Below are 25,226 nucleotides of genomic sequence, written 5' to 3'. Positions count from 1 at the left end.
TTTCTTTTCTCTCTTTAATAAGTTAGTTCCAAAAAATATATAAAAGGCATGAAAACATCCAAAGTTTGACAAGATAATAGCATGAAACCATCGAAAATTATAGATACGTTGCAGACGTATCAGGTACTTGTGGATACGACTAGCCGTCGAATGTGAAAGAAATGGTGGAAAAGGAATAAACTTTATTTTGTGTTTGGGAACCTCCTATGATGTATCTAGCATGGAATGTATGGGGAACTCTAAGTCGTTCTTGTTGAGGGGAAAAGTATACCTCACAAAATGTTTTATCTCTATTTATTTCGCTTTCAGCTCTGGCACCTCTACAAATCCCTACTTCCCTCTACGTAGGGCCTTTCTATTTACTTTACGCAATTTTTACTTTGTGTCTCCATTTTTCTTATTAAAAGCACCAATATGCGAGTGTTTTTCATGAATAGATCAATGGTTGAGCATGATGGGCTAGGGATTACTTTCTTTAGTGTTGATATTTTGAAAGACATTTTTTGCTTCTTGATATTCTTGAGTATTAAAGTCTTCATGTCAAAACTAGACTATTGCTTTGAACCATATAAAAGTCCAAATGTCCATGCTACAAATAAAATAATATGTGATGAACATGATAGGCAGCATCCCACATCAAAAATTCTATTTTTATCATTTACCTACTCGAGGACGAGCATGAATTAAGCTTGGGGATGTTGATACATCTCCAACGTATCTATAATTTTTTATTGTTCCATGCTGTTATGTTACCATTCTTGGATGTTTTACAATCATTTTATAGCAATTTATATAATTTTTTGGGACTAACCTATTGACATAGTGCCCAGTGCCAGTTGCTGTTTTTTGCTTGTTTTACTTCGCAGGAAATCAGTACCAAACGGAGTCCACACGCAGTGAAACTTTTTGGAGAATTTTTCTCGGCCAGAAGACACAGGATGGGCCAAAGAAGTACCACAGGGGGGCTCCAAGGGGATCACCACCCACATGGGCGCGCCAAGGAGCCCAAGTACGCACTGATGGGTGGTGCCCTCCTCGGTGGCCTCCTACACCGCCTCTTTGCCCTATAAATCCCCCAATATTCCAAAAACCCTAAGGGAGTTGATGAAAAACAATTCGAGCCGCCGCAAGTTCGAGAACCACGAGATCCAATCTAGAGCCCTATTCCCGCACTCCACTGGAGGGGAACACAATCACGGAGGGGTTCATCCTCCTCATTGGTGCCTCTCCTATTATGCGTGAGTAGTTCATATCAGACCTACGGGTCCCTAGGCAGTAGCTAGATGGCTTCTTCTCTCTATGCATCTCAATACAATGGTCTCTTAGAGATCCATTTGATGTAATGCTTATGTGCGGTGTGTTTGTTGGGATCCGATGAACAATGAGTTTATGATCAGATTTTGCCTTGAATTTTATATCCAACCTTGATCATTATAGCAACGCATTTCTTCTCCGATATTTAGGTTTTGTTTGGCGAACTTGATCTATTTATCTTGAAATGTGAAGAGGTGCTTTGTGATGGGTTCGATCTTGTGGTGTCCTTTCCCAGTGACAGAAGGGGCAACAAGGCACACACGTATCGTTGCTATTAAGGATTAAAAGATGGGGTCTGTTCCTACATGAATAGATTTTGTCTACATCATGTCATCGTTCTTATTGCATTACTTCGTTTTTCCATGAACTTAATACACTAGATGCATGCTGGATAGCGGTCGATGTGTGGAGTAATAGTAGTAGATGAAGTCAGGAGTCGGTCTACTAGTCTAGGACGTGATGCCTATATACATGATCATTGTCTTGGATATCATCATAATTATTTGTTGTTCTATTAATTTCCCAACAGTAATTTGTTCACCCACCATTGCTATTTTCTTGAGAGAACCAACTAGTGAAATCTACACCCCGGGGTCTTTCATCATCATATACTTTCAGATCCATATTGATATTTGCCTTTTCCTTTATTTGAAACTTTTATTTTCAGATCTATATTATCAAAAACACAAAAATACCTTGTTGCACTTTTTTGTTACTTCTTTTATTTCATGTTTACGAGAGATTTGTTTATCCAAACTATCATCAAACTATCTATCCTTTTACTAGTGAGGGATTAACAACCGCTCTCTTATGTCGGGATGGAAGTGTTTGTCATTTGTGTGGAGGCGCCGTCTACATAGTGTTGCATTATTCTCGTACTGGTTCGATAACCTTGGTCTCATCACTGAGGGAAATACCTACCATTGTTGTGCTGCATCATCCCTTCCTCTTTGGGGAAAATACCGACATAGTTCAAGCGACATTATGCTCCATCTCCATGGTCAACATTGGAGAGGGGGATTGTGGTGCCATAAGTGGGAAGAAGACCTGGTGGAGGAGGTGCCCAGGCCTCCACCGGTGTTGGGCCGCCACATGCGTTGCCTGTTGGATAACGCATCAGCGGGAGGGGGGGGTCCATGGATCCCGTGGCTACTGGCAACGCTGTGGCCAGCACTGGGCGAGGGAGGCTCCATGGTTGGTCGGGGGAGGGACGGGGGGGGGGGGGGGGGGTGAGCGAGGGGCACCATTGCCGAGGTTGAAGGGGAGGGGATCGGGAGGATACAAGGAGAGGAGTGGAGTGGGTTGGTTCACGGGATCACGATGACAGAGATAAGTTCATGGGGGCACTCCGGTTCGTTTCGGGGTGTTGGCAGAATAAGAAAACTGTTATGAGAATATGGTCTTAAGGGTGTTATTAGAATAGACCCACCCTACACACACACATGATAAATATTATTTATCATTGAATTCAATCATCACATACTACACTAAAGCATGCAAGTTCTTACACATAAGCATCAAATTTGACACTAAAGCATGCAAGTTTTTAAATATCATTGGATTCGATCATCACATACTGCACTAAAGCATGGCAGATAACATACCATGTGATGACAGGTAACATTCGTCCTTGTCAGAAGGGTCACGAATGGCAACCCGACATACACATCACATGGCAGAAGTTTTTGTCAGAGGTTGTTTGCTTCATCGTCATTCAACCTTATTCTTTGGGAATACAGGGCTTCATCAAGTGGGTCCTCATCATCTTCGTCCGTGTTGAGATATATAATAGTTAGCATGGGTCTTTCTCTTATAAATAAGAAGCTAAACAATTCACCCCCGGCGAGACATGCTACCTCTTGAGCTTGCGTCGGTTTTCCCTAGAAGAGGAAAGGGTGATGCAACAAAGTAGATAAGTATTTCCCTAAGTTTTTTGAGAACCAAGGTATCAATCCAATAGGAGGAACAAGCAAGGCCCCAATAGTAGTACCTACACAAACAATCAAACACTTGCACCCAACACTATAAAGGGGTTGTTAATCCCTTCAGAGTTATTTGCAAGGATGAGATGTGATATAGATAGGTATAAAAGATTGCGGAAACAAAAGTAAATAAATTGCAGCAAAGTATTTTTGGTATTTTTGGTTTATAGATCTGAAAATATAATATGGAAAATAGACCCGGGGGCCATAGGTTTCACTAGAGGCTTCTCTCATAAAGAAAAATAATATGGTCGGTGAACAAATTACTGTCGAGCAATTGATAGAAAAGTGAATAATTATGAAGATATCTAAGGCAACGATTATGCATATAGGCATCACGTCCGTGTCAAGTAGACCAAAACGATTCTGCATCTACTTCTATTACTCCACACATCGGCCGACTCCTGCCTACATCTAGAGTATTATGTTCATGAAGAACAAAGTAACACATTAAGTAAGATGACATGATGTAGACGGATAAACTCAAGCAATATGATCAAAACCCCATCTTTTTATCCTTGATGGCAACAATACAATACGTGCCTCGCTACCCCTACTTTGTCATTGGGTGAGGACACCAAAAGACTGAACCCAAAACTAAGCACTTCTCCTACTGCAAGAATTACCAATCTAGTTGGTCAAACCAAAACAATAATTCGAAGAGACTTGCGAAGATATGAAATGATGCATATAAGAATTCAAAAGAGACTCAAATAATATTCATAGATAATCTGAACATAAACTCACAATTCATCGGATCTCGACAAACACACCGCAAAAGAGTATTACATCGGATAGATCTCCATGATAATCATGAAGAACATGGTATTGAAGATCAAAGAGAGAGAAGAAGCCATCTAGCTACTAGCTATGGACCCATAGGTCTGTGGTGAACTACTCACACATCATCGGAGGGGCAATGGAGTTGATGTCGATGCCCTCCGTGATCAATTCCCTCTCCGGCAGATTACCATAAAAGGCTCCTAGATTGGATCTCACGAGAACAGAGGCTCCCGATGATGTAAAAGTATTTGTGTGGCTCTTTTTGGTGATACGGGAATATTTGGGAATTTATAGGCCAAAGAATAGGGTTAGGAGACCTACAGGGGGCCCACAAGCCACGGGTGCGACCACCCCCTAGGACGCGCCCTGTAGGCTTGTGGCCTATGATACGTCTCCAATGTATCTATAATTTTTGATGGTTCCATGCTATTATCTTGTCAAACTTCGAATGTTTTGTATGCCTTTTATATCTTTTTTTGGGACTAACTTATTAACTCAGTGCCAAGTGCCAGTTCGTGTTTTTTCCGTGTTTTTGACCCTTTTCAAAGGAGAATATTAAACGGAGTCCAAACGGAATAAAACTTCCGAAAATATTTTTTCCGGAACAGAAGATACGCAGGGGGCGTGAGAACCAAGGCGGAGGCCACCAGGGGAGCCCATCAACCCCCGAGGCGCAACCAGGGGGGGCCGCACCTAGCAGGCTTGTGGTCCCCCTGTGGCTCGTCTGCCCTACTTCTTCCGTCTATAAATCCCCAAAAATCCAAAACCACGGGAGAGATCCACGAAAATACTTTTCCGCCGCCGCAAGCTTCTGTCTCCTCAAGATCCCATCCGGGGCACGTTCTGGTGCCCTGCCGGAGGGGGATTCGGATACGGAGGGCTTCTTCATCAACACCATTGCCTCTCCGATGATGCGTGAGTAGTTCGCCATATACCTTCGGGTCCATAGCTAGTAGCTAGATGGCTTCTTCTCTCTCTTGGATCTTCAATACAAAGTTCTCCATGATCTTCATGGAGATCTATCCGATGTAATCTTCTTTCGCGGTGTGTTTGTCGAGATCCGATGAATTGTGGATTTATGATCAGATTACCTATGAATCTTATTTGAGTTTCTTCTGATCTCTTATATGCACGATTTCATATCCTTGTAATTCTCTTTGAGTTGTGAGTTTTGTTTGTCCAACTTGATCTATGATTCTTGCAATGGGAGAAGTGCTTGGTTTTGGGTTCATACCGTGCGGTGACCTTACCCAGTGACAGAAGGGGTAGCGAGGCACGCATCGTATTGTTGCCATCAAGGGTAAAAATATGGGGTTTATATCCATTGCATGAATTTATCCCTCTACATCATGTCATCTTGCTTAAGGCGTTACTTTGTTTGTCATGAACTCAATACACTAGATGCATGCTGGATAGCGGTCGATGTGTGGAGTAATAGTAGTAGATGCAGAAAGTATCGGTCTACTTGTCTCGGACGTGATGCCTATATGTATGATCATTGCCTTAGATATCGTCATGACTTTGCGCGGTTCTATCAATTCCTCGACAGTAATTCGTTCACCCACCGTAATATTTGCTATCTTGAGAGACGCCTCTAGTGAACACTATGGCCCCCAGGTCTACTTCACATCATATTTTCAGCCTTACACTTTTACTTTGTTGCACTTTACGCCTTCAGATCTCACCTTGCAATCAATCTTGAAGGGATTGACAACCCCTTTGTAGCGTTGGGTGCAAGTTTGCTGTTTTTGCGCAGGTAGATTGGTGATTCGTCCTTGATACTCCTACTGGATTGATACCTTGGTTCTCAAACTGAGGGAAATACTTACTGCTACTGTGCTGCATCACCCTTTCCTCTTCAAGGGAAAAATCCAACGCAAGGTCAAGAGGTAGCAATCGTCGGCGCCTCTCTGCTATGCAGGGAAGGCACCCCCTTTATCTAAGACAATGATCATACATATAGGCATCACGTCCGAGACAAGTAGACCGATACTGTCTGCATCTACTACTATTACTCCACACATCGACCGCTATCCAGCATGCATCTAGTGTATTAAGTTCATGACAAACGGAGTAACGCCTTAAGCAAGATGACATGATGTAGAGGGATAAATTCATGCAATAGATATAAACCCCATCTTTTTACCCTTTATGGCAACAACATGATGTGTGCCTTGCCACCCCTTCTGTCACTGGGTGAGGTCACCGCACGGTATGAACCCAAAACCAAGCATTTCTCCCATTGCAAGAATTATTGATCAAGTTGGCCAAACGAAACCCACAACTCGAAGAGAATTACAAGGATACGAAATCATGCATATAAGAGATCAAAGGAGACTCAAATAATAATCATACATAATCTTATCATAAATCCACAATTCATCGAATCTCGACAAACACACCGCAAAAGAAGATTACATCGGATAGATCTCCATGAAGATCATGGAGAACTTTGTATTGAAGATCCAAGAGAGAGAAGAAGCCATCTAGCTACTAGCTATGGACCTGAAGGTTTGTGGTGAACTACTCACGCATCATCGGAGAGGCAATGGTGTTGATGAAGAAGCCCTCCGTGTCCGAATCCCCCCTCCGGCAGGGCACCAGAACGTGTCCCGGATGGGACCTTGCGGAGACAGAAGCTTGCGGCGGCGGAAAAGTATTTTCGTGGCCCTCTCTCGTGGTGTCAGATTTTTAGGGAATTTATAGGCGGAAGAGGTAGGGCAAAGGAGCCACGGGGGGCCCACAAGCCTGCTAGGTGCGCCCCCAGGCCGCGGCTAGGGGGCTTGTGGCCTCCCCCGGGACCCTTTGCCTTGGTTCTCAAGCTCCGTGCGTATCTTCTGTTCTGGAAAAAATCATTCCGAAGATTTTTTTTCTGTTTGGACTCCATTTAAAGTTCTTCTCTAAAAATGATCAAAAACACGGGAAAAATAGGAACTGGCACTTGGCACTGAGTTAATAGGTTAGTCCCAAAAATATATAAAATGCATACAAAACATCCAAAGTTGACAAGATAATAGCATGGAACCATAAAAAATTATAGATACGTTGGAGACGTATCAGCCACAAGAGAGTTCAAGACCATGATGCCTTCAGTCAGAACATTGAATTCTAATCTCACATTGCATGGGACGATTCGTGCAATAAAAAGCAAAGACAACAAAAAATTGCGTTAATAGATATATCGATGAAAACAAAAGAATTAACTGTAAAAAAATTCATATTTGTTACCATTGCACAAAGAAAACTCGGTTGAAAGTAGATGTCAAAAAGCATGCCAGTTGCAAGGCTCGTGGCCACCTTCACTTCCACACTATACATAGCCGTCGTGCTGGTGTCATTCTACAGAAAACGTATTTAACACTAAGTATAATCGGATTCTATACTGATAAATTAATTTCAACTATTACCATTCTACACAATAGTATTCATACTAATCCGATTCTAAACAATAGCATTGAAGCGTATCATGACATACTACACTAATCAGATTCTACACTAATAAATATCTACACTGATCGGATTCTACTATAATAGATATCTACACTAGTTGGATTCCACACAAAACATATTATAGAGATTTTTCGGGCTGGGATCCACCACGGGATGGAGGGGGAAACTTGGGGAGGGGAAGCAGTGTGCGAGGGGAGTGGTAGTTCTCACCTACTGGCCTGGAGGTGGTGGCGGTCGCGTTGGTCCGGTGGCAACGTGTGGCATGGTCGGTAGGTGGTGGCGGCGGCGGCAAGCAAGAGAGGGGACGTGGGGAGAGGAAGGTGAATAAACCAAGTGAATGTGAGTAAGTTTTCTTAGGAACACAGGGCAGTTAAAATGGACTTATTCTAGCATGGGCCTAATGGGCTACGCGAGCACAATTTGTACCAAAAGAAAAATGAATTAACTATGGCGTGAGGTATAACCGCAACGCCGACACTAAGTTAGTATCACTATTATACAAATTTGTCCAATGTGAGTGCTATGTGAAAAATATAGTGTGAGCGTTGCTTAGAAACGGTGCGCCGCCAAGATAAGTTGTGGGTAAGTGCTTCTCCACTAGTGCTTGTGCAAAGTTCTTCTTGAATAATATCATTTCATTTAAAAACAATCACACGACAAGTCTTGGTTGTCTAAACTAAATAGAGCAAAGGCTATAAAGTTATTTCAGGTACTAGAACAAAACCTTTGTCTCAACTATCAAGACTTACTTTCATCTGCACATATCACACATACTACTACTACATCTACTCTAAGTATTTATAATGCAAAAGATGGAGGTTGCACGACATATCTTCACTGTTGCGAATTCACCCACTTCTCTTCCTTACTCTTGCATTCCCCATTATCCCGCATAGACCAACTCCTGTGAAAAATAAAATACAAACGAATTCCAAGGGCCTAAATAAAGAACAAGAGCAAATCAAAGCTTATTCTATTATTTTGGTTTTGGAGTTTTTGAAAACTAACTTGCAACCAAAAAATCACAAAGGAAAAATAAAAATAAAAAGCAAAATCAAATAAAATAAAAATGTTGAAACAAACCAACACGATTGTTTTGAAGATCCTCGAGCTTAAGTACAACCAAATTACAATTTGTTCAAATGCCACCACATATTGATGTAGAAGTGGTGATGACCCCCCCCCTAAACTTAGGCATTTTTCATGACCATTGTGGCAGTTGGTCAAGGGCCCACTCGTGGCTCGAGTTGGAGAAGTTCATGTTCATGTAGGTGGACGTGCCTCGAAGGGATGCTGTGAGGTTGGTCATATCATCAACGGAGCCCTAGAGGCTGTTGAGGTCCGCATAGGTGGTGTAGTATGGTTGTGGTTGCTCCTCTTCCTAATCGGTGGTGCCTTATTATTCATCTACTTGTTCTGGTTATGGCCCTTCTTGGTTAAAAGATGCATCTCCTTCTTGTGCAACATAATGCAATTGTCCATTCTCAATGGAAAAACGGTGAGGCATAGGAGTAGGCAATAAGTGTGCCACTTCAGGAATTCTAAGGCAATGACGACCAGTACGAACTACTGCCATTTCAGTGCTAGTGAGAACACATATATTAACAAGGGTGTTACCGACAATGGGGCGAAGGTGATTGTAGTTGAGACCAAGGGAGATGGCTAACATGGTGATCACTCCTTCACACACGATATCTTCTTGTGCATGGTTCGCTTGATGCACGAGGTGTAGCAAAAGTATTTCCCCTAGGTTGGGCGAATAACCGACGTCAAAGTTTGCTACTTCTCGAGAACTACCATGTTCTCATCTTTCAACTTAGAAACTTATCCTCGTGCCTGCAACAAGTTAGTGATAACAAAATAGAAATAATGTATAGCATGAATTTCAATGCAACTGGCTCTTTGCCTTGACCCATGACGACTCATAGGTAGAAGGATTGCCTTGGGTGCGGGTTATTGAAATCATAAACATATATAAGATCATCATCGTTGCAGGTCAAGCCAAAATAATTACACCACTCCTCAAGAGTGATGTTGAGGTCTTGGTCTAGGAGACCGAAAGTGATATCTCCTCCTCGAATGTATTTAGCATCAACCCAACATTATGTGACAGAGTACTAAAAACTCAAGCGGCATGCGTTCATAAGTCTCACATCCCCGATAAACAAAATGATGTGACCCTACATTATAACAAAGCAAATTGAAATCATTAGTAATACCTAGCTTGGAGAGTGTGGTTGCACAAGCCCATTTGGTTGCTTTGATCTTCCTTGTGTCGAGCTTTTGGAATTTCTTCCTTGTTTCACGGTCGGTGAAGATGATCCCGTGTGTGAAAACTTGTTGTGGCGGTGCGCTAGATGAACTTGAAGCACTGCGTACGCGAGAATACCTCCGTGTAAACATCTATAAAACAATTTTTCAGTCCAATAAAATGAAACAATAATGATCCTATGGTAGGTACCACATCATACTCCTCTAAAAACATCAACGAATCCCGACCTAACTCAAATTTGGATAAAATATGCATCTCCTAGTCATGGAAATGCTAGGCATGTAGAACGTGGATTCACAAAAAATAACACGGGGATCAGAGGAGAAACATATCATAGACCAATCACACGCAAGGATTTGAACTGAAACTGAGCGAGGAGAGAGATGGAGTGAAGTTTTGCTAGGGTTTGGAGAGGTTTGGAGGAAGAAGAAGAAGAAGAAAACAGAGAGATGGGGGAGATTTACCTTCTTCCTCGGGCTTATTGTGGCTGCCACGGGTCGAAATGACTGCTCATACCAGTGCAAGCGCTTGCCTGGAACACCATTATTCGTGCTGATAACTCACATGTGTCTCTGCATAGTGGAAACGATCGCTGAAATGGGTAGCAGCATCCGATTTGAACATCAATTTGCATTTTGTTCTTTTTGTTCCTTTGGTCAAAGATGTCAAACGACTGCTCTGAAAGTGTGTGCGCTCATTTGGAACATCGTCGAACACTCTCGACTTTTCTCCATTTTCTGCAAAGAAATGAAACGACCACCAAAACGAGTGCTTGCGCTCCTTTGAAACGTCATCAATTTCTCTAATCTCTCTTGTTGCTTTGCACTGGAACCTACAGTAGGTCATGTTTTGATTTGTTTCTTCTGAAACTTCTCTTTTTTTCATTGTCCTCCTATGGGGTTAGTTCCAAAACAAGACATAGATATATTTTCAAGCATCTAAACATCAATTCAACTTATAGTTCATCTTGCGCATAGCAAAGCCTTCATTAGAGTAACTCTACCAAACTTACTTCTTCATATGAGTCACTCTGTTATCAAAACAAAAATAAAAAATTATTTGTCTACTTTATTCCCGTTTGCCTCCCATGAAGCGCTTGTTTTCAGTCGGTTAGCTCGACCTAGTGATGATCAAGGTGGTGCGAGGACATCGAGACCATAGCTTCTGGCATTCAAAATCATGCCATTCCTTGTGTAGGTCTTCATTTTTTTTCCTTGGGAAATGTCCCACAAATGGATCTTCAGCGGGTAAATCGAATCGTACGTTCCCCTCAAACACATTTATCACATTTTCCATAGTCCTAAGAAAAGGTCTACCTAGAATTATAGGAGCAATTGGGTCCTCGGGCATATCTACTATCACCAGATCAATCATGACATGGCAATCATTAATTTTAATCATAAGTCCATGTGTCGGTGTTTACTCACAACATAAGCCATGGGTAGGCTAAAGATGGTGGGAACCGAAGTGGCACCGGAGGGCGCTGGGAACGAGGATGGTACAAGCATGGAACGCATGATGTACCCAGGTTCATGGCTCTCCGTAGAGATAACACCCCTAATCCTGCCGGAGTGTATGATGTATGAATGGGACTACAAAGTGATCCTGGAGCTGTATTGCAGAGGAGGAAGAAGGAGCTGCCGGCTCGCGTCTGCCTTTCCTATGTGGTGTGTGTGTGCTGAGTGGACCGACCCTCTCCATGGAGGGGGGCCGGGGAGTTTTATACACGAACCACCGACCTACAAAATGGATAAAAGGTACAAGAGTGGGACCCGGCTGGCCAGGGGGTCCACGGGGTCTTGTCTTGTCGCTGGAGGGCCCGCCTGCTGCGAGGTCACGTCTGGCTGTGGGACCAGCCGCCTAGCCAATAAGGCTCTCGTGTAAGGTTGACGCAGGACACGTGTGGTACATCCGGCGTCGTCCAGCGAGAATCGTCATGGGCAGGTAGTACGGCCGTCTCCACTGTTCCCACGCCGAGTGTAGTAATGGAGTGGGAGTTTGACGGGCCGACACTGTGCAGGGTGATGGATCGGAGCCAGAGGAGGTCAGCGGCGTGGCCCCCGACGCTTGTACCTGCCGTGCACCTCGATCCAGTACCTTTGCTGACGCGTAGCCACCCTTAACCGTAGGGTCTCGTCATGACCTACGGTCTGATGTGACTTGTGCTCCCTAGCCGGCTAGTCGCTTGACTAGCCGGCCTGGGCACGGCCGCCTCGCCCCTAGCCGCTGGCTTGGCCTAGGCGGCTAGGGGGAGGTAGCCGTCTGGCCTCTAGCCGGCAGGTGCTTCCTGGCCGGCCAGAGAGTTGGTCGTCTCGCCCCCAGCCGGAAGGTAATTCTTAGCCGGCCAGGGGGACTTGGGCTTTGCAGAATGGTTCTTGTTGTTCCTTCGTGGTTGAAGGCAAAGGAGTAAGCTCGATGAGCCTACCCCGGGGTTATCCCCCCGACACCATGCTTAATGCCTATTGCCCGAGTAAAAGTAGAGTTAGCCATATTCAGCATAATCTATATATTAGTATAAGGACCCAAATTGAGACTCTCATAAACACATTTGGGGATAGTGGATGCCCCTAGATCACATAAGGCACTGAATTTATTCAATCATGTCTCGATCTCTATTGTAAGTTCAAAAGCATCATCTTTCTTGGTTTGCAGCCTAAAGTAGAGCTTCTTTCCTTTCATCACCGAGTTCATATACCTTGGCTACAACTTGCTCAACAAATATATGATGTGCTTCGTCATTAGTTACCTCCATAGTTCATACTTCATGGATATCATCTTGAAAAAATATGCAACGGTATAATTGTACTCTAGCACATGGCTTGTATCAAGCACTTCTGACTTCTCTTTGTTGCTTCTTACCATTTCAACTTCTTCAACCAAGTTAGGCCCCGGCTTACCTGCAAACTTAGCCAAAATTAATGTTTGGCTCTCTTCTATTTTGGTCACTTGTGCTTCCATATTCTTGGATCTTCCTCCAAGTATTTGCACATCATTTGTTAGTCCAACAATCTTACTAGTCAATTGACCAAGTTATCATGATTCTTCAATATATTCTTGAACTTTTCATTTTGCTCAGTTTGGTTAGCACTAAAATTTATAAGAGTTTCTTAAAAAGTATTTCTATTGCTATAGTTAACTCCATTAAAATTGTTGGATTCTCCTCCATTACTAGGATAAGAAAGTCTAGGAGCATATCCATTATTTTTCCAATTAGGATTGTAGCTATTACGAGCAATAAAATTTGCATCGATCGTTTCTTCATTAGTAATGGAATTAACATTTACCTATTCTTTACCTTTCATTATGGAGATTAGTTCATCAAGCTTGGTTATCAACTCCGTGCTAGTCCATTCTATGGAATTCACCCTCTTGGTGGTGGTTCTTTCAATATGCCACTGGGCATGGTTCTCTTGCATATCATCAAGTAGTTTCTTGACATCTTCTATGGGTTTTCCCATGATTGTTCTTCTGCAGCTATATCAAGCATAGCTTTTCACATGTGATTTAAGCCATTATAAAACATATGAAGGATTAACAATTCGTCCATTCCATGATTGGGACAATTCCATATATCTCCTTTCATTCTATCCCATGCAAGTGTTAGTGGCTCGTTTCCTCTTGCTTAAAACATGTAATATGAGAATGCAATTGCATGATTTTTGCAGGTGGACAAAACTTAAACAAAATTTACTGCAACAATTAGACCAAGAAGGACTACTGCCTTTAGAAAGAGCTAAAGCCATTCCTCGGCTTTTTTTCTCTGAAAGAGAAATGAAATAGACGCAATTTCAGAGCGCGAGGATCATAATCTTTTATGTGTGTCATGTTGCACAATTCAGTGAAATTGTGTAACTACCTGTAGACATCCTGAGAAGCATAGCCTCCAAATTGATCCTATTGAACCATGGAAACAAAGTTCGGTTTAATCTCATACTCAACGGCTGCAACCTCGGGTTGTGCTATTAATTTAGGCATGAAGTTGTTGCTGGGAGTAGCAAAACTCCCAAGATGATGAGCCATAGTAATCCTTTAAATGAAATATCTCGGTTTAAACAAGGGTGAAATGAGTGTAAAAATATCACTTATCAGTGGTTTGCACCCCCATCAATCACCTCATGCTAGGACTCGGGGTTGTGTCACCTCCTTATGACATCACTATTTTTTCTTCAAAAAATGTTTATGGCGAAGTACATGTATACTATAATCATCATTTATATCATATAATGAGATATACATGTTGTATTAATATCTTATCTGGTAAAAGGTTGCATCTTATGTTTACGTCTTTATAATGAATTTTATGCTATAACACTTCCATATAACATCATTTATATTAAATAAAGTATTTTTTGCGTTCTAGAAGGTGCAAACAACTAAACACTCTTAAATTACCCACAGAAAAGGTCCCTCTAGTATATGTAGTCCACAAAACGGAGAATATGCAACTTGCGGAAATCAAACCGAGGATAAACGACCCAATTCAACAAAAATCATACATATTAACAAAACTTGGTTCTCACAGATACAAGCAAACTTACTAGTGGAGAGATTAAAATAGTCCTCCTAGTCACACACACTATTTTCATTCATGTTGATGTCAACATTCTGATCTCGAGAACTTTATTTTCATCCTCCACAAGAACTTTATTTTGATCCTCCACAATTACTTTATTTTGATCCTCCACGAGAACTTTATTCTGATCCTCCACAAGAACTAATGTCAGCTCATCTGAATTATAAATGCCAATAGTATTCTTCATTGTTTTATCAATGTCTCATTCCCATGATTATATCAACTCATGCACTAGTTTCCCTTTTTTTCACTGTCAGGTACATACTTGTCAGATCACACGATATTGATGAAATTTAAAGGGATAGTTGGTAATTCATTTTTAGTACAAATATATAAAGCTACAAAGTACTAGATCAACTAAGCAAAATCTTCTTAGTTATTATGTCAAACTCACAAATCACAATAGTATCAATCCAACTAAAAACAATAGTATCCATCTTTGAATCTGTAAGAATAATAAAATATCTACATATGGATAGAAACTAAGGGGTATGTGATGGAGGTACCACTTGTGAGTGAACGAAGGCAACCAGAATTTACTACATCCACATATTTTTCGAGAAAAACTTCGTACTCCCTTTGTTCTTGAATAAAACCCTTTTAAAGATTTAAATACGGAGTGCGTACAGAGCAAAATGAGTGAATCTGCACTCTAAAACACATTTATATACATCCATATTGAGATCTCTAAAATGGCTTATATTTAAAAAAAGAGGGAGTAGATTATAATCAAACTTGTTGATGGCACGACAAGATAAGAAGGGTATCAAACACCTTCTCTGTCTGATCGAAGATGCATGCATTTGGGAGAACACAAGATATATAATTTGAGGTCACAAAGGACTCCACTACCCACAAAGCTCTTTTTATCGGTTACGATACATCAATCATTCATATACGGGAGGTGTATTCCACTCCTTTCTACATATTTGCATGTAGTGTATTTCCTGCACTAGGACCCACCATGTGTCACATAAAGGGCACATGCATGCATGGCCATTTCGTGCTAACACACAAGTACAACAAGATCTTTACATATTTGAACTTTTTGGGTCAAGACCTTTACAACAAGATCATTTTTATATTTGAACTCCTGGGTCAAGACCTTTACAGCAAGATCGTTTTTTGATATATTTGAAACATGTTTAAATTTTAACGTTTCAGTTCATCTATGTCGCTCAATCTATTAATTCAGTGTGGGAAATGTGTTTCTGATTTTAGTGAAATTATAATCTTGAAAAGAGATAAACTTGTATTGAGTGAAATTATTATTTTTAAATGAGTTAAACTTATAATAAAATTAGTTTTGTAATGAGTGAAATATGTGTTTGACAAATCTAGTATTTCAATAGAGTTTTTGAGTGAAATATATTTGAAACAAGTGAAATATGTTTATTTAAAAGATTGAAATCATTCTTTTATATGAGTGAAATCGAAGTTTCGCAAGCGCATAGTGAAATTAGTTTTGAAATATATCTTTTGTAATGAGTGAAATTTAGTGTTCCAATTGAGTGAGTGTGATGTGTTTTCTGAAGTGAGTCAAACATGTTTTTGAGTGAAATAAGTTTATTGAAATTAAAGTAATTGTATTTGTGAAGGTGAGTTAACAAATATTCAAAAGAAACCTAGTTCAAAAGAATATCTCGAACACACCTATTTCATAAGAAATATGTGAAACAAAACTATTTCATAATACATCCATGTAGTGAAATATATTTATTGAAATGAGTGAAATCAATTTTTATAAAATTGAACTATTTGTTTCACAAAGTGCAGTGAAAATAATTTTGAAATATATCTTTCATAATGAGTGGACAAGGTTTATTGAAATGAGTGAAATATAGTATTTTTAATTGAGTGAGTGTAATGTCTTTTCTGATATTGAAATCAACTTTTGTCAATAACTATATGTGTTTTCTAAAATGAGTGTAATGTTTTTTTTTTCCAAAATGAGTGAAATCTATCTTCTGTAAATGATCGCAATGTGATTTTTGAATCTAGTGAAATTTGAAACTCAGTGGAAGGTTTTCTAAAACTAGTGAAATATGAAGCTCACGAAAATACATTGTGTGAATCAGAGAAACGGTAACATTCAAACTAGTCAATGTGCGTCCAAGATTGATCTGTTTTGAAGTTATTATCAACCTAAATTAAAAATATAAAAAGTTTCAAAACTGGATATTTAGTTTAAAATTTATCAACCTTTTAAAATGTCACATGGAAAATAAAGTGCAAGTATTTAATGTGCGCATGCAGTTGTCGTCCATATGCTCTCTCTTAGGCTGGTTGTAATGGGTAGTATCATATACTAGTATCACGCATATGATACTAGTTTATGATACCACATCTGTAATGCATAGTATCATACCCTGTTCAAGAATTCATCCGATTAATTAGTTAATGGGCCAGTTAATCGCTACTCATTGGATGGCCGATTCGAATAACACCTATTCATCGCGTTAACTTGTTGGACCGATTAAATGGCTTGTTAGGCTGATTAAATGACATGTTAGACCGATTAATAGGTTGTGAGGCCGATTAATCTTAGTTGGCCTACAAACTCGTGGGCCAAAAGGCCAAATTTTTTGGCATGTAACCTCTCCCATCATCCTTTAGCTCCTCAATAGCTAGGATTTGATCAAACAGTACCCTATTATGGTATATCTCGTAGCACAGAGGATGAGAGTAGAATATAATACATAAAAAACTAGAATATGCTCACAGGCTCCTATTTAATCTACCGATTAATGGCCGATCGATTAATCCAGTTAATAGGACGATTCACCGATTAGTCGCTACTCTCAAGCCGACCGAGCAGCTACTAGTTACCGATTTCCTTAACAATGGTATCATATATTAGTATCATAGAGTAGTTCATTTATTGACATGCAAGACACATAGTAGCACATCATTTAATATGGTACGGTATCATGATATGATACTCAACTCTCTCTTCCTTCATTTAATTCTATGCCACCTCACTAAGATTGACTAGTTGGCATGCATGATACTACCTATGATACTTTCATTATGGGCAGCCTTACCCTGCAACCTGAGAGAAGGTGCTGATGTGGACCCCTTCCAGCCTTGTATATCTATTTGTATAAGATTTGTATTGCTAAAACAGAGAAGTAAAACCATGGTGAGATCTTCCAGCCACATCAATATAAAGCAACGTTTGTAGTCGATTCGTAACCGACACATGCAGCTTGCAGGAACCGGTAGATTTACTTATTCGTTCCACTCCGAGTTTATATGTAAGTTATCTGGTAGTATTTGGGCCATGCTATGCTTCAGCCGGTGTATTTTTAAAAAAGATCTGACGCAATCTCCTGGTCAAGATTTGTTGTGACTTTTGCAATAGAAGCCGTGTTGCGAGAACCCTTTTGCAACACATCTCTTCTTGCAGAAATATTTGTAACAAAGGTTGTGTTGTAGTTTTTTTTTTGCAACAAAGTTCTTGTTATAGAATATTTGTGAGATTTTTTTAAACGGATCTCTTGTTGCAAAAAAATCAACAAACGTCTTGTTGCAAAAAGTCATTTTGTTGCATTGCTTGCGGTCATGTCCTTGAGCATAAACTCGGTCTTGTTGTGGAAGGGGGGATGGTTGTTGCGTATGCGATGATGGTGGTATGGAAGCTCTGCCGCATGAGGCCGGAGCGACATAGCTGGGCGACGGCAATCAGAGTAGAGCTCCGGCGTGCGTGCTCTAGCGGGCATGGCCACTGGTTGCGAGCGAACACACGGAGACAAGGAGATCTCACCTTGTCGGCGTGCTTGTCAGAGGCCTCACGCGCTTGTTGTCGGTGGTCTCGTCCATGTGCTATCGGCGACGCGCTTGTTGTCGGTGGTCTCGTCCATGTGCTATCGGCGACGAGTAGCGGTGGCGGCCATCCGAGCAAAGCGTGGAGGCGTCCGCTTGACGGGGAGCTCGAAAGAGCACGGAGTGATCAAGCCGTGTGGGGGGATTATGACAATGGTTCGGTTGCGAAAACTGGTTTAGTTAATATGTTGTTCCCGAGCCATCTGATTAAACTTGGATCTGACGGCCATGGAGTGAACAGACGCAAGAGTTGTTGTCGGTCGGGTGATTTGAATCATGTCGGGCGCTGCTACGTGTCCGCCGGGTGAACTTTTTAGAAGATTCGTCGGGTCGCTAGCCGCCAGATCTAACATCATCAAGTGGCTAATGAACATCTTAACTTTTGCAACATAGATTATGTTGCAGAATTTTTTGCAACAGAGATCACATTATGAAAACGTCTATATAATTTTTTTTGCAATTGATTTTGTTATAGAATATATTCTGCAGCAAACATCGTGTTGCGGAAACACCTGTAGAATATATTTTTTTGCTACAGAGGTTGTTATAGAATAGTTTATGCAACAAAGATTGTGTTGATGAAACATATGTATAATTTCTTTTGCAATAGAGTTTGTTATCGAATAGTTTCTGCAACAAAGATCGTGTTGATGAAACATTTGTATAATTTCCTTTGTAACAGAGTTTGTTATTGAATAGTTTCTGCAACAGCGAAAACGTTTGTATAATTTCTTTGCGGCAGAAATTATGTTGTAGAAACCTGTGTAATTATTTTTTTAATAAAGGTCTTGTTGCAGAAATTTTATGCAACAGAGAAAAGGATCAATGTGCGTTAACACGAGGAGGTTTCACATCGTGGCCTGGGATAGCCACAGGACCGTGACATGCGTGGAAATCGGCGAACCTGCGGATGTTTTTGGCCGGCTCATCATTTTTCATAGTACTTGTGGAAAGAGTCAATTACATCACTCATGGTTAAACTTGGCAAGGAAAGTCACTTTAATACCAAAACTTGTGACATGCAATGAATTAGGAACCGTTCGGTTTCTCTCCGCTCCCTCGACTCCGTTCCTAAAACGGGACAGGGTATCATTTATTTTAATGGAGCGGTTCACACCCAGCTCCACAGCTCCGGTAGTGGAGGGAAAACGAACGGGGCCTTAATGTCATAACTTGGTTCAGTGTGCAAATACGATGTAAAATTCGTAAGTATATGCACATGACGCTGACAAGGCATAACAGCGTCACGTGGGGGCTCATTATCAGTGACCGGGCAATGTAGACGAGGCGTGTGCAGCGTGTTGTTTTTACAAAAACATCCTATTTTTGACGCAAAATAGCTCCTCACTAGTGCGAGACCTGCGGTGAAAGAGCACAAGTTCTGTTAGAATAAAAAATTGCAGACTTCCTATCAAAAAAAAAATATTGCAAGCTTGAGGGATTGAACAATGAGCACATGTTAATTAATGCACGCACCTAGCCAACCCACCACGATAACATATGTTTTGTTATTCTTTTTTTTAAATTATTAAAAAGTGTGAATACGGGGACTGCTACGCATCTACCGGTGGATATTTGTTAAATATCCACCACCTGAACAGCCGTTCGATCTCGCGCGTGTAGCCGTCCGATCCGCTGCGTCTGATCCTCTCTGGACGCAATTCCTGAAACGATGTTCGAGTTGCAGAAACTTTCGCTTTGTTGCAAAAAATAAACTTTGGATCCGTTAATTCCTGAAACAACGGTCGAGTTTCAGAAACAATTTGCTTGTTGCAGAAGCACTACCCCAGCCGGGATCCGGTCTGGCGCGGGGAGGCAAGGCCGACACGAGTCGGCCGGCGGCAGGAACGCGACGGTGATGGCTGGGGGCTCCGGCGCCGGTGGCTGGGGCTCCGGTGGCTGCAGGATCGGCCGGCGGCGGCGCACCACGGCGGGGCGTGCGGTTTCAGAAACTGTGCCCCAGTTTCAGAAATCGATTGATGCGCGGGATGAGGAAGCGGTGGATAGTTTATTTGGATCCGCCGGTGGAAGGTAAGAGTTTCCCATACTAATTATAGATAACATACATATAATTGAAGATACATATTCGTTGTAGAATATGTAGATGACTCATTAGGTTCAAAACACAACAACTTTATGAAAACACATAAAAACTTTTAATGCAACATTAAAAAATTAAACATGAACTCTTTTATACGCACATGAATATTTTATTAAAAACCTGCAAAAGTTGGAACTGAGAAGTAAATTATTTATTTGTGTATATATATCTTATAAACTTACTTTCATATTTCTGTTTAGTATGCAAAAACTTTTTGAATTTATACAAACATTTGTATAAGTCATATTGTTTGAACTTTTGTTAAATTAATTGGTGGGAAATTTTCTGGAATTACATGAGCATCTTTTGTGTAATTTATTTATTGGTATGCATATTATTTATAATTAGTATTTAAATACTTTTCACAAATATCTAAAATAAAAAAAAACAATATGTTTTAGTCCATGAGTGTGGTGTGTTAGTGACAAAATAGATAACAATCCCAATAGAGATCATATGCATATGGATGGAGTGGCTAGCTCGTCTTATTTTTTGCCCCAAGTTGCAGGTTTGAACCCCCACGACAACATTTTCCTGAAATTATTAGAACTTTTAGTTCATGACATATATGGAAAAAATATAAGAAATTTGTAACCACCTAGGTCAATGGTGTCGATGAGGGTGGCTAGCCGAGCAAGCATGGTGAATTGAAGTTGCCGGTTGAAATCTTCGAGGGTGCAATTTTTCATTCTAATATAAAAGTTGTGTTGTTTTCCTCACAGGTGGCTTCCCCACGTGTATAGGCTTTTTCGTGCGAAAAATAAATTTCAAGCATGTCTTTGCAAAAACAGCACGCCTAGTCTACACGGAGAGGTCACTAACAATGGGCCCCATGCCACGCTATCACGCCTCATCAACGTCACATGCGTATCTACACTAGTTTTACATCGTATGTCCACGGTCAAGCCAATTTGTAACAAGAGTTCAATGTATGCATGCTGTAAGTTTTTTTATATTTGAAAAAAAAGGGTCTCCCCCTGCCTCATTTTATTGAAACGAAGCAGCCAAAGTTATTACAATACCAGCAGCAGAAAAGAAAACCTAAAGAAGCATGCTGTAAGTTTTAGCATTAAATTAACTTTTTTGAAAGTTTAAGCACAGGTGATTTAATCGGCTCTTGTGGGAACCTATAGGAATTCAGTGGAAAAGCAAGAAATGAAGGAATACATGGCCACGAGCAGAGGATACGGTTGGAATGTCGATGCAAATCCAAGCTGCAAGATACTCGGTCCCGCCCCTGCCAGAAGCACTTATTAGAGATGCTTGCGCCTTAAACAATCTCCTCCTGTCTCCTCCCCGCCACTTTTTCCAGTGGCACGGCACCTCCCTTCCGTTGCGCACACCTTCACCTTTCACCTCACCTCTGGTGAACCAAACTCCACTCGCCATCACAGCGACGTTCGCACTCTACGTCCCCGGCGCGGCTAAACCTATAACTAACACCACCTCGACCCCCCGGCTACCTCAGCCCCAGCAGCCGAGGGAGACCAAGCGCAGACCGACCGACCCATCGAATCCACCCACCGGCATGAGAGCCTACTCGGCGGCACCGTCCGCGGCCGTCTCGCTGCCGTCGGCCGCGGCCCCGCCGCTCACCCCGGACGCGGCGGCCGTACTGTCCCGCGCCGCGGCCGACGCGTCCAGGCGCCGCCACGCGCACACCACGCCGCTCCACGCCGCCGCCGCGCTGCTGTCCGGCCCGGCGCCGCTCCTCCGCGACGCCTGCGTCGCCGGCCTCGCGTCTCCGCACCCGCTCCGGTGCCGCGCGCTCGACCTCTGCTTCGCCGTGGCGCTCGACCGCCTACCCACCTCCACGGAGCACCACCACGGCGGCCATGTCGACGGCGCCGGGTTCCGTGGCGGCCCGCAGCCCCCGCCGCTCTCCAACGCGCTCTCCGCCGCGCTCAAGCGCGCGTACGCGCACCACCGCCGCATCGGCGGCAGCGCCGTCGAGCCCGCCGGCGGCGACGACCACCGCGTCGGCGTGCCGCACCTCGTGCTCGCCATCCTAGACGACCCGTCCGTGGCTCGCGTCATGCGCGAGGCCTCCTTCTCCAGTACGGCCGTCAAGGCGGCCATGCTCCGCTCCCTCTCCGACCCCGCAGCCCCTGACTACGTCAGCGCCACCAGGTCGCTGCAGCACCGGCAGGCGCCGATCAACCGGGACGAGGAGGTGGCCAAGGTGGTGGACGTGCTGAAGAGGGGCAAGAAGAGAAACCCGGTGCTCGTCGGCGACACGGCGGACGTGGACACCGTCGTGCAAGAGGTCGTCGCGATGATACAGCGCCAGCGGCTCGGCAATGCGCGAGTCATCGAATTCGGCAACCTGGCTGACATGGATAGGTCAGAGCTGGTCGCCAAGATCAGGGAGCTCGGCGAAGCGATCACATCGGAGCTACTGGCGCCGGCGATGGTGTCACAGACCGCCGGTGTCGTGGTCAACCTCGGGAACCTCCAATGGCTCGTCGAGGAAAGATGCGCGGTCGCCTTCGGCGAGCCGCAGGAAACGAGGAGGGAGGTGGTGCTCGACACGGCGCGCGCCGCGGTGGCCGAGATGGCACGCGTTCTAGAGCACTCCGGCGGCGAAGGCGAGCGGCGCCGCGTCTGGATCATCGGCACGGCAACGTGCGCCACGTATCTCAAGTTCCAGGTGTACCACCCGGCGCTGGAGAGCGAGTGGGACATCCAGGCGGTGCCCATCACGCCGAGACCACCGCAGCCGCCATCGCTCGGGCTATCTCCGAGGTTTGTAGCCTGACCCAAATTCTTTCCTGGATTATGTCACGAATCCCACATGAGTGTGTGATTAACTGTCATGTTGATGTCACAGTGCTGGAGCCAATCGAGGCATCCTGAGCAGCTCGGTGGAGGTTCTGTCGTCGGCGATGACCGGTGCAACGACGCACAGGCCAGCGCCGGGCATCTGCAACGTCTGTTTGGACGGCTACGAACGGGAGCGCGCCGAGATGCCGTGTGCTGATGCAGCCAACTCCCTCAACCCCAGCGAGAAGACCATGTCGCGGTGGCTGCAGATCGGGACGCCGGCCAGCGCACGGCCGCAGCCAATCGTTGGTTTTCAGGACAAGGCGCGGGACGCAGATGAGCTGTGGCGTCGGTGGCTGGACCGGTGCGCGCAGCTGCACTCCCTCGGCCGGCAGCCGGCGGTTACGTGCTCCGAATGGAACGGCGCTAGTGTTATCGGCAGCATGCAGGCGGCGCTGCCGGCCAGGCCATCGGCGCCGGCTAGAGGCACGGTGGTGGACACCGACCTCGCGCTGGGGACGCCGGTGCCTTCGATGACGCCAGCATCGGCATCGGCATCGGCATCGGCATGGGACACGGACGAAAAGGTGCTCGCGAAACGGCTCACGGAGGCTGTGAGATGGCAACCGGAAGCTGCGGCTGCAGTGGCTGATACGATCGTGAAGGCCAGGCTCGGCGGCGGCAAGCGGCGACGAATAGGGCCAAAGGCCGACACGTGGGTCCTCTTCGCCGGCGCTGACGTGGTCGGGAAGAGGAGGATGGCCGAGGCGCTCTCCGTGGCGATCTTTGGCGCCGGCCCCGTCACTGTGCGCCTCGGCTGTGCCACAGCCAGTGACGTCGACGGCGGGGAAGAATCCGTCGTGTCGTGCCGCGGAAGGACGGCGCTGGACCGCGTGGCTGAGACCGTACGTGCCAACCCGTTCCGCGTCGTGGTGCTCGACGACCTCGACCACGCCGAAGACGTCGTGCACGGCGCCATCGTGAGCGCCATCGAGTCCGGTCGGCTCACGGACTCGCACGGCCGAGACGTCGCCCTCGGCAGCGCCATCTTCATCGTCATGTCAAGCTGGTCGTCGTCCGCGCCGGGTCAACCTACCGAATCGCCATGGAACCTGGAGCTCCGGGTCCGGCGACACACGACGCCCAAGCGGAGGCCGGAGCAGGAGCTGGACGGATACCGGCGCATGAAACCACGCAAGCCGCTCCCGCTTGACCTGAACTTGTCCATGTGCGACGATCACGTCGACGACGACGGCGAGGACAGCGGCGGCGAGGGATCACGTAACTCGTCCAGCGACCTGACGGTGGAGCACGAGCAGGAGTACGCGCAACCTCCCTCCGTCGCCACGCGCTCGGCGCAGTCCAATGTGCACGAGCTCATCCGAGCCGTCGACGGGACAGTGGTGTTCAGACCAGTCGACTTTGGGCCTCTCAAACGGAGCGTCTCCGACGTGGTATCGGCCAGGTTCGGCGACGGCGCCGGCAGTGGCGGGTGGTCCGTGCACGTGGACGCCGGCGTGCTGGACAGGCTGGCCGGAGCCGCGTGGACGGCGGCAGGAGCGTCGACCACCACGGCCACGTCGTTGGAGTCGTGGGCGGACGAGGTGCTGTGCCCTAGCATACGGCAGCTGAAGCGTAGCTTGAGCAGCAGCGACGTCGACGGTGCAACGACGGTGAGCTTGTCGGCCGTGGAAGGCATCGGCCGTCGAAGAATGGAAGGCGATGTACTATTCCCGACGTCGGTGACGGTCGCCGTCGACGGAAATTGACGCGCGCGGTCCGGCGAGCACCTTGTTTTTTTGGTTTGGTCATTAATATGATCTTGGTCGGTGTACGTGTACATTAGTGCTTTGTAAATGCTCAGCATCGGAGATTAATTAGGCACGGGATTAGAAATTGTATGTTCACATTTCCGGTTTTACTTATTTCAACCACATCGCCGCCAAAATGGTAAACTTACATAGGAAATCTTAGGGATCGGAATTAGAAGCAAAAATGGTTAAGGGGGGAGTTTTCTCCCTCAGTTTTATATCAGTAATGCTACACGTAACACGTACATAAGTTTACAAAAGTTTTACATGTAGATGGACTTTAATTGGAAGTTAAGATGAATGAGGCCTCACCCCTCTTGAAAAACAGGGAAGGAGGGGGAAGAGGTTAGTT

The 25,226-nt window shown here is 44.4% G+C and overlaps 1 protein-coding gene across 1 annotated transcript; it reads left to right on the top strand.

Annotated features, from left to right (window-relative positions):
• The first annotated feature begins 21,495 nt into the window (after positions 1–21,495).
• Positions 21,496–24,970, top strand: LOC123405781 (protein SUPPRESSOR OF MAX2 1-like). Its single transcript, XM_045099339.1, has 2 exons — positions 21,496–23,045; positions 23,131–24,970. The coding sequence occupies exons 1-2, from the start codon at positions 21,496–21,498 to the stop codon at positions 24,830–24,832; spliced, it is 3,252 nt and encodes a 1,083-aa protein (XP_044955274.1). The 3' UTR covers positions 24,833–24,970.
• The last annotated feature ends 256 nt before the right edge of the window (positions 24,971–25,226 follow it).

The sequence above is a fragment of the Hordeum vulgare genome, chromosome 6H, assembly GCF_904849725.1.
Source record: "Hordeum vulgare subsp. vulgare chromosome 6H, MorexV3_pseudomolecules_assembly, whole genome shotgun sequence".
Lineage (NCBI taxonomy): Eukaryota > Viridiplantae > Streptophyta > Magnoliopsida > Poales > Poaceae > Hordeum > Hordeum vulgare.
This window is presented reverse-complemented; position numbering and strand designations above follow the sequence as displayed.

Bases quoted from the DNA above. Each gene is read 5' to 3' on its own strand.
- LOC123405781 (XM_045099339.1), top strand. From the start codon at position 21,496: ATGTCGATGCAAATCCAAGCTGCAAGATACTCGGTCCCGCCCCTGCCA. The intron at 23,046-23,130 runs GTTTGTAGCCTG...TTGATGTCACAG, and splicing joins TCGCTCGGGCTATCTCCGAG to TGCTGGAGCCAATCGAGGCA.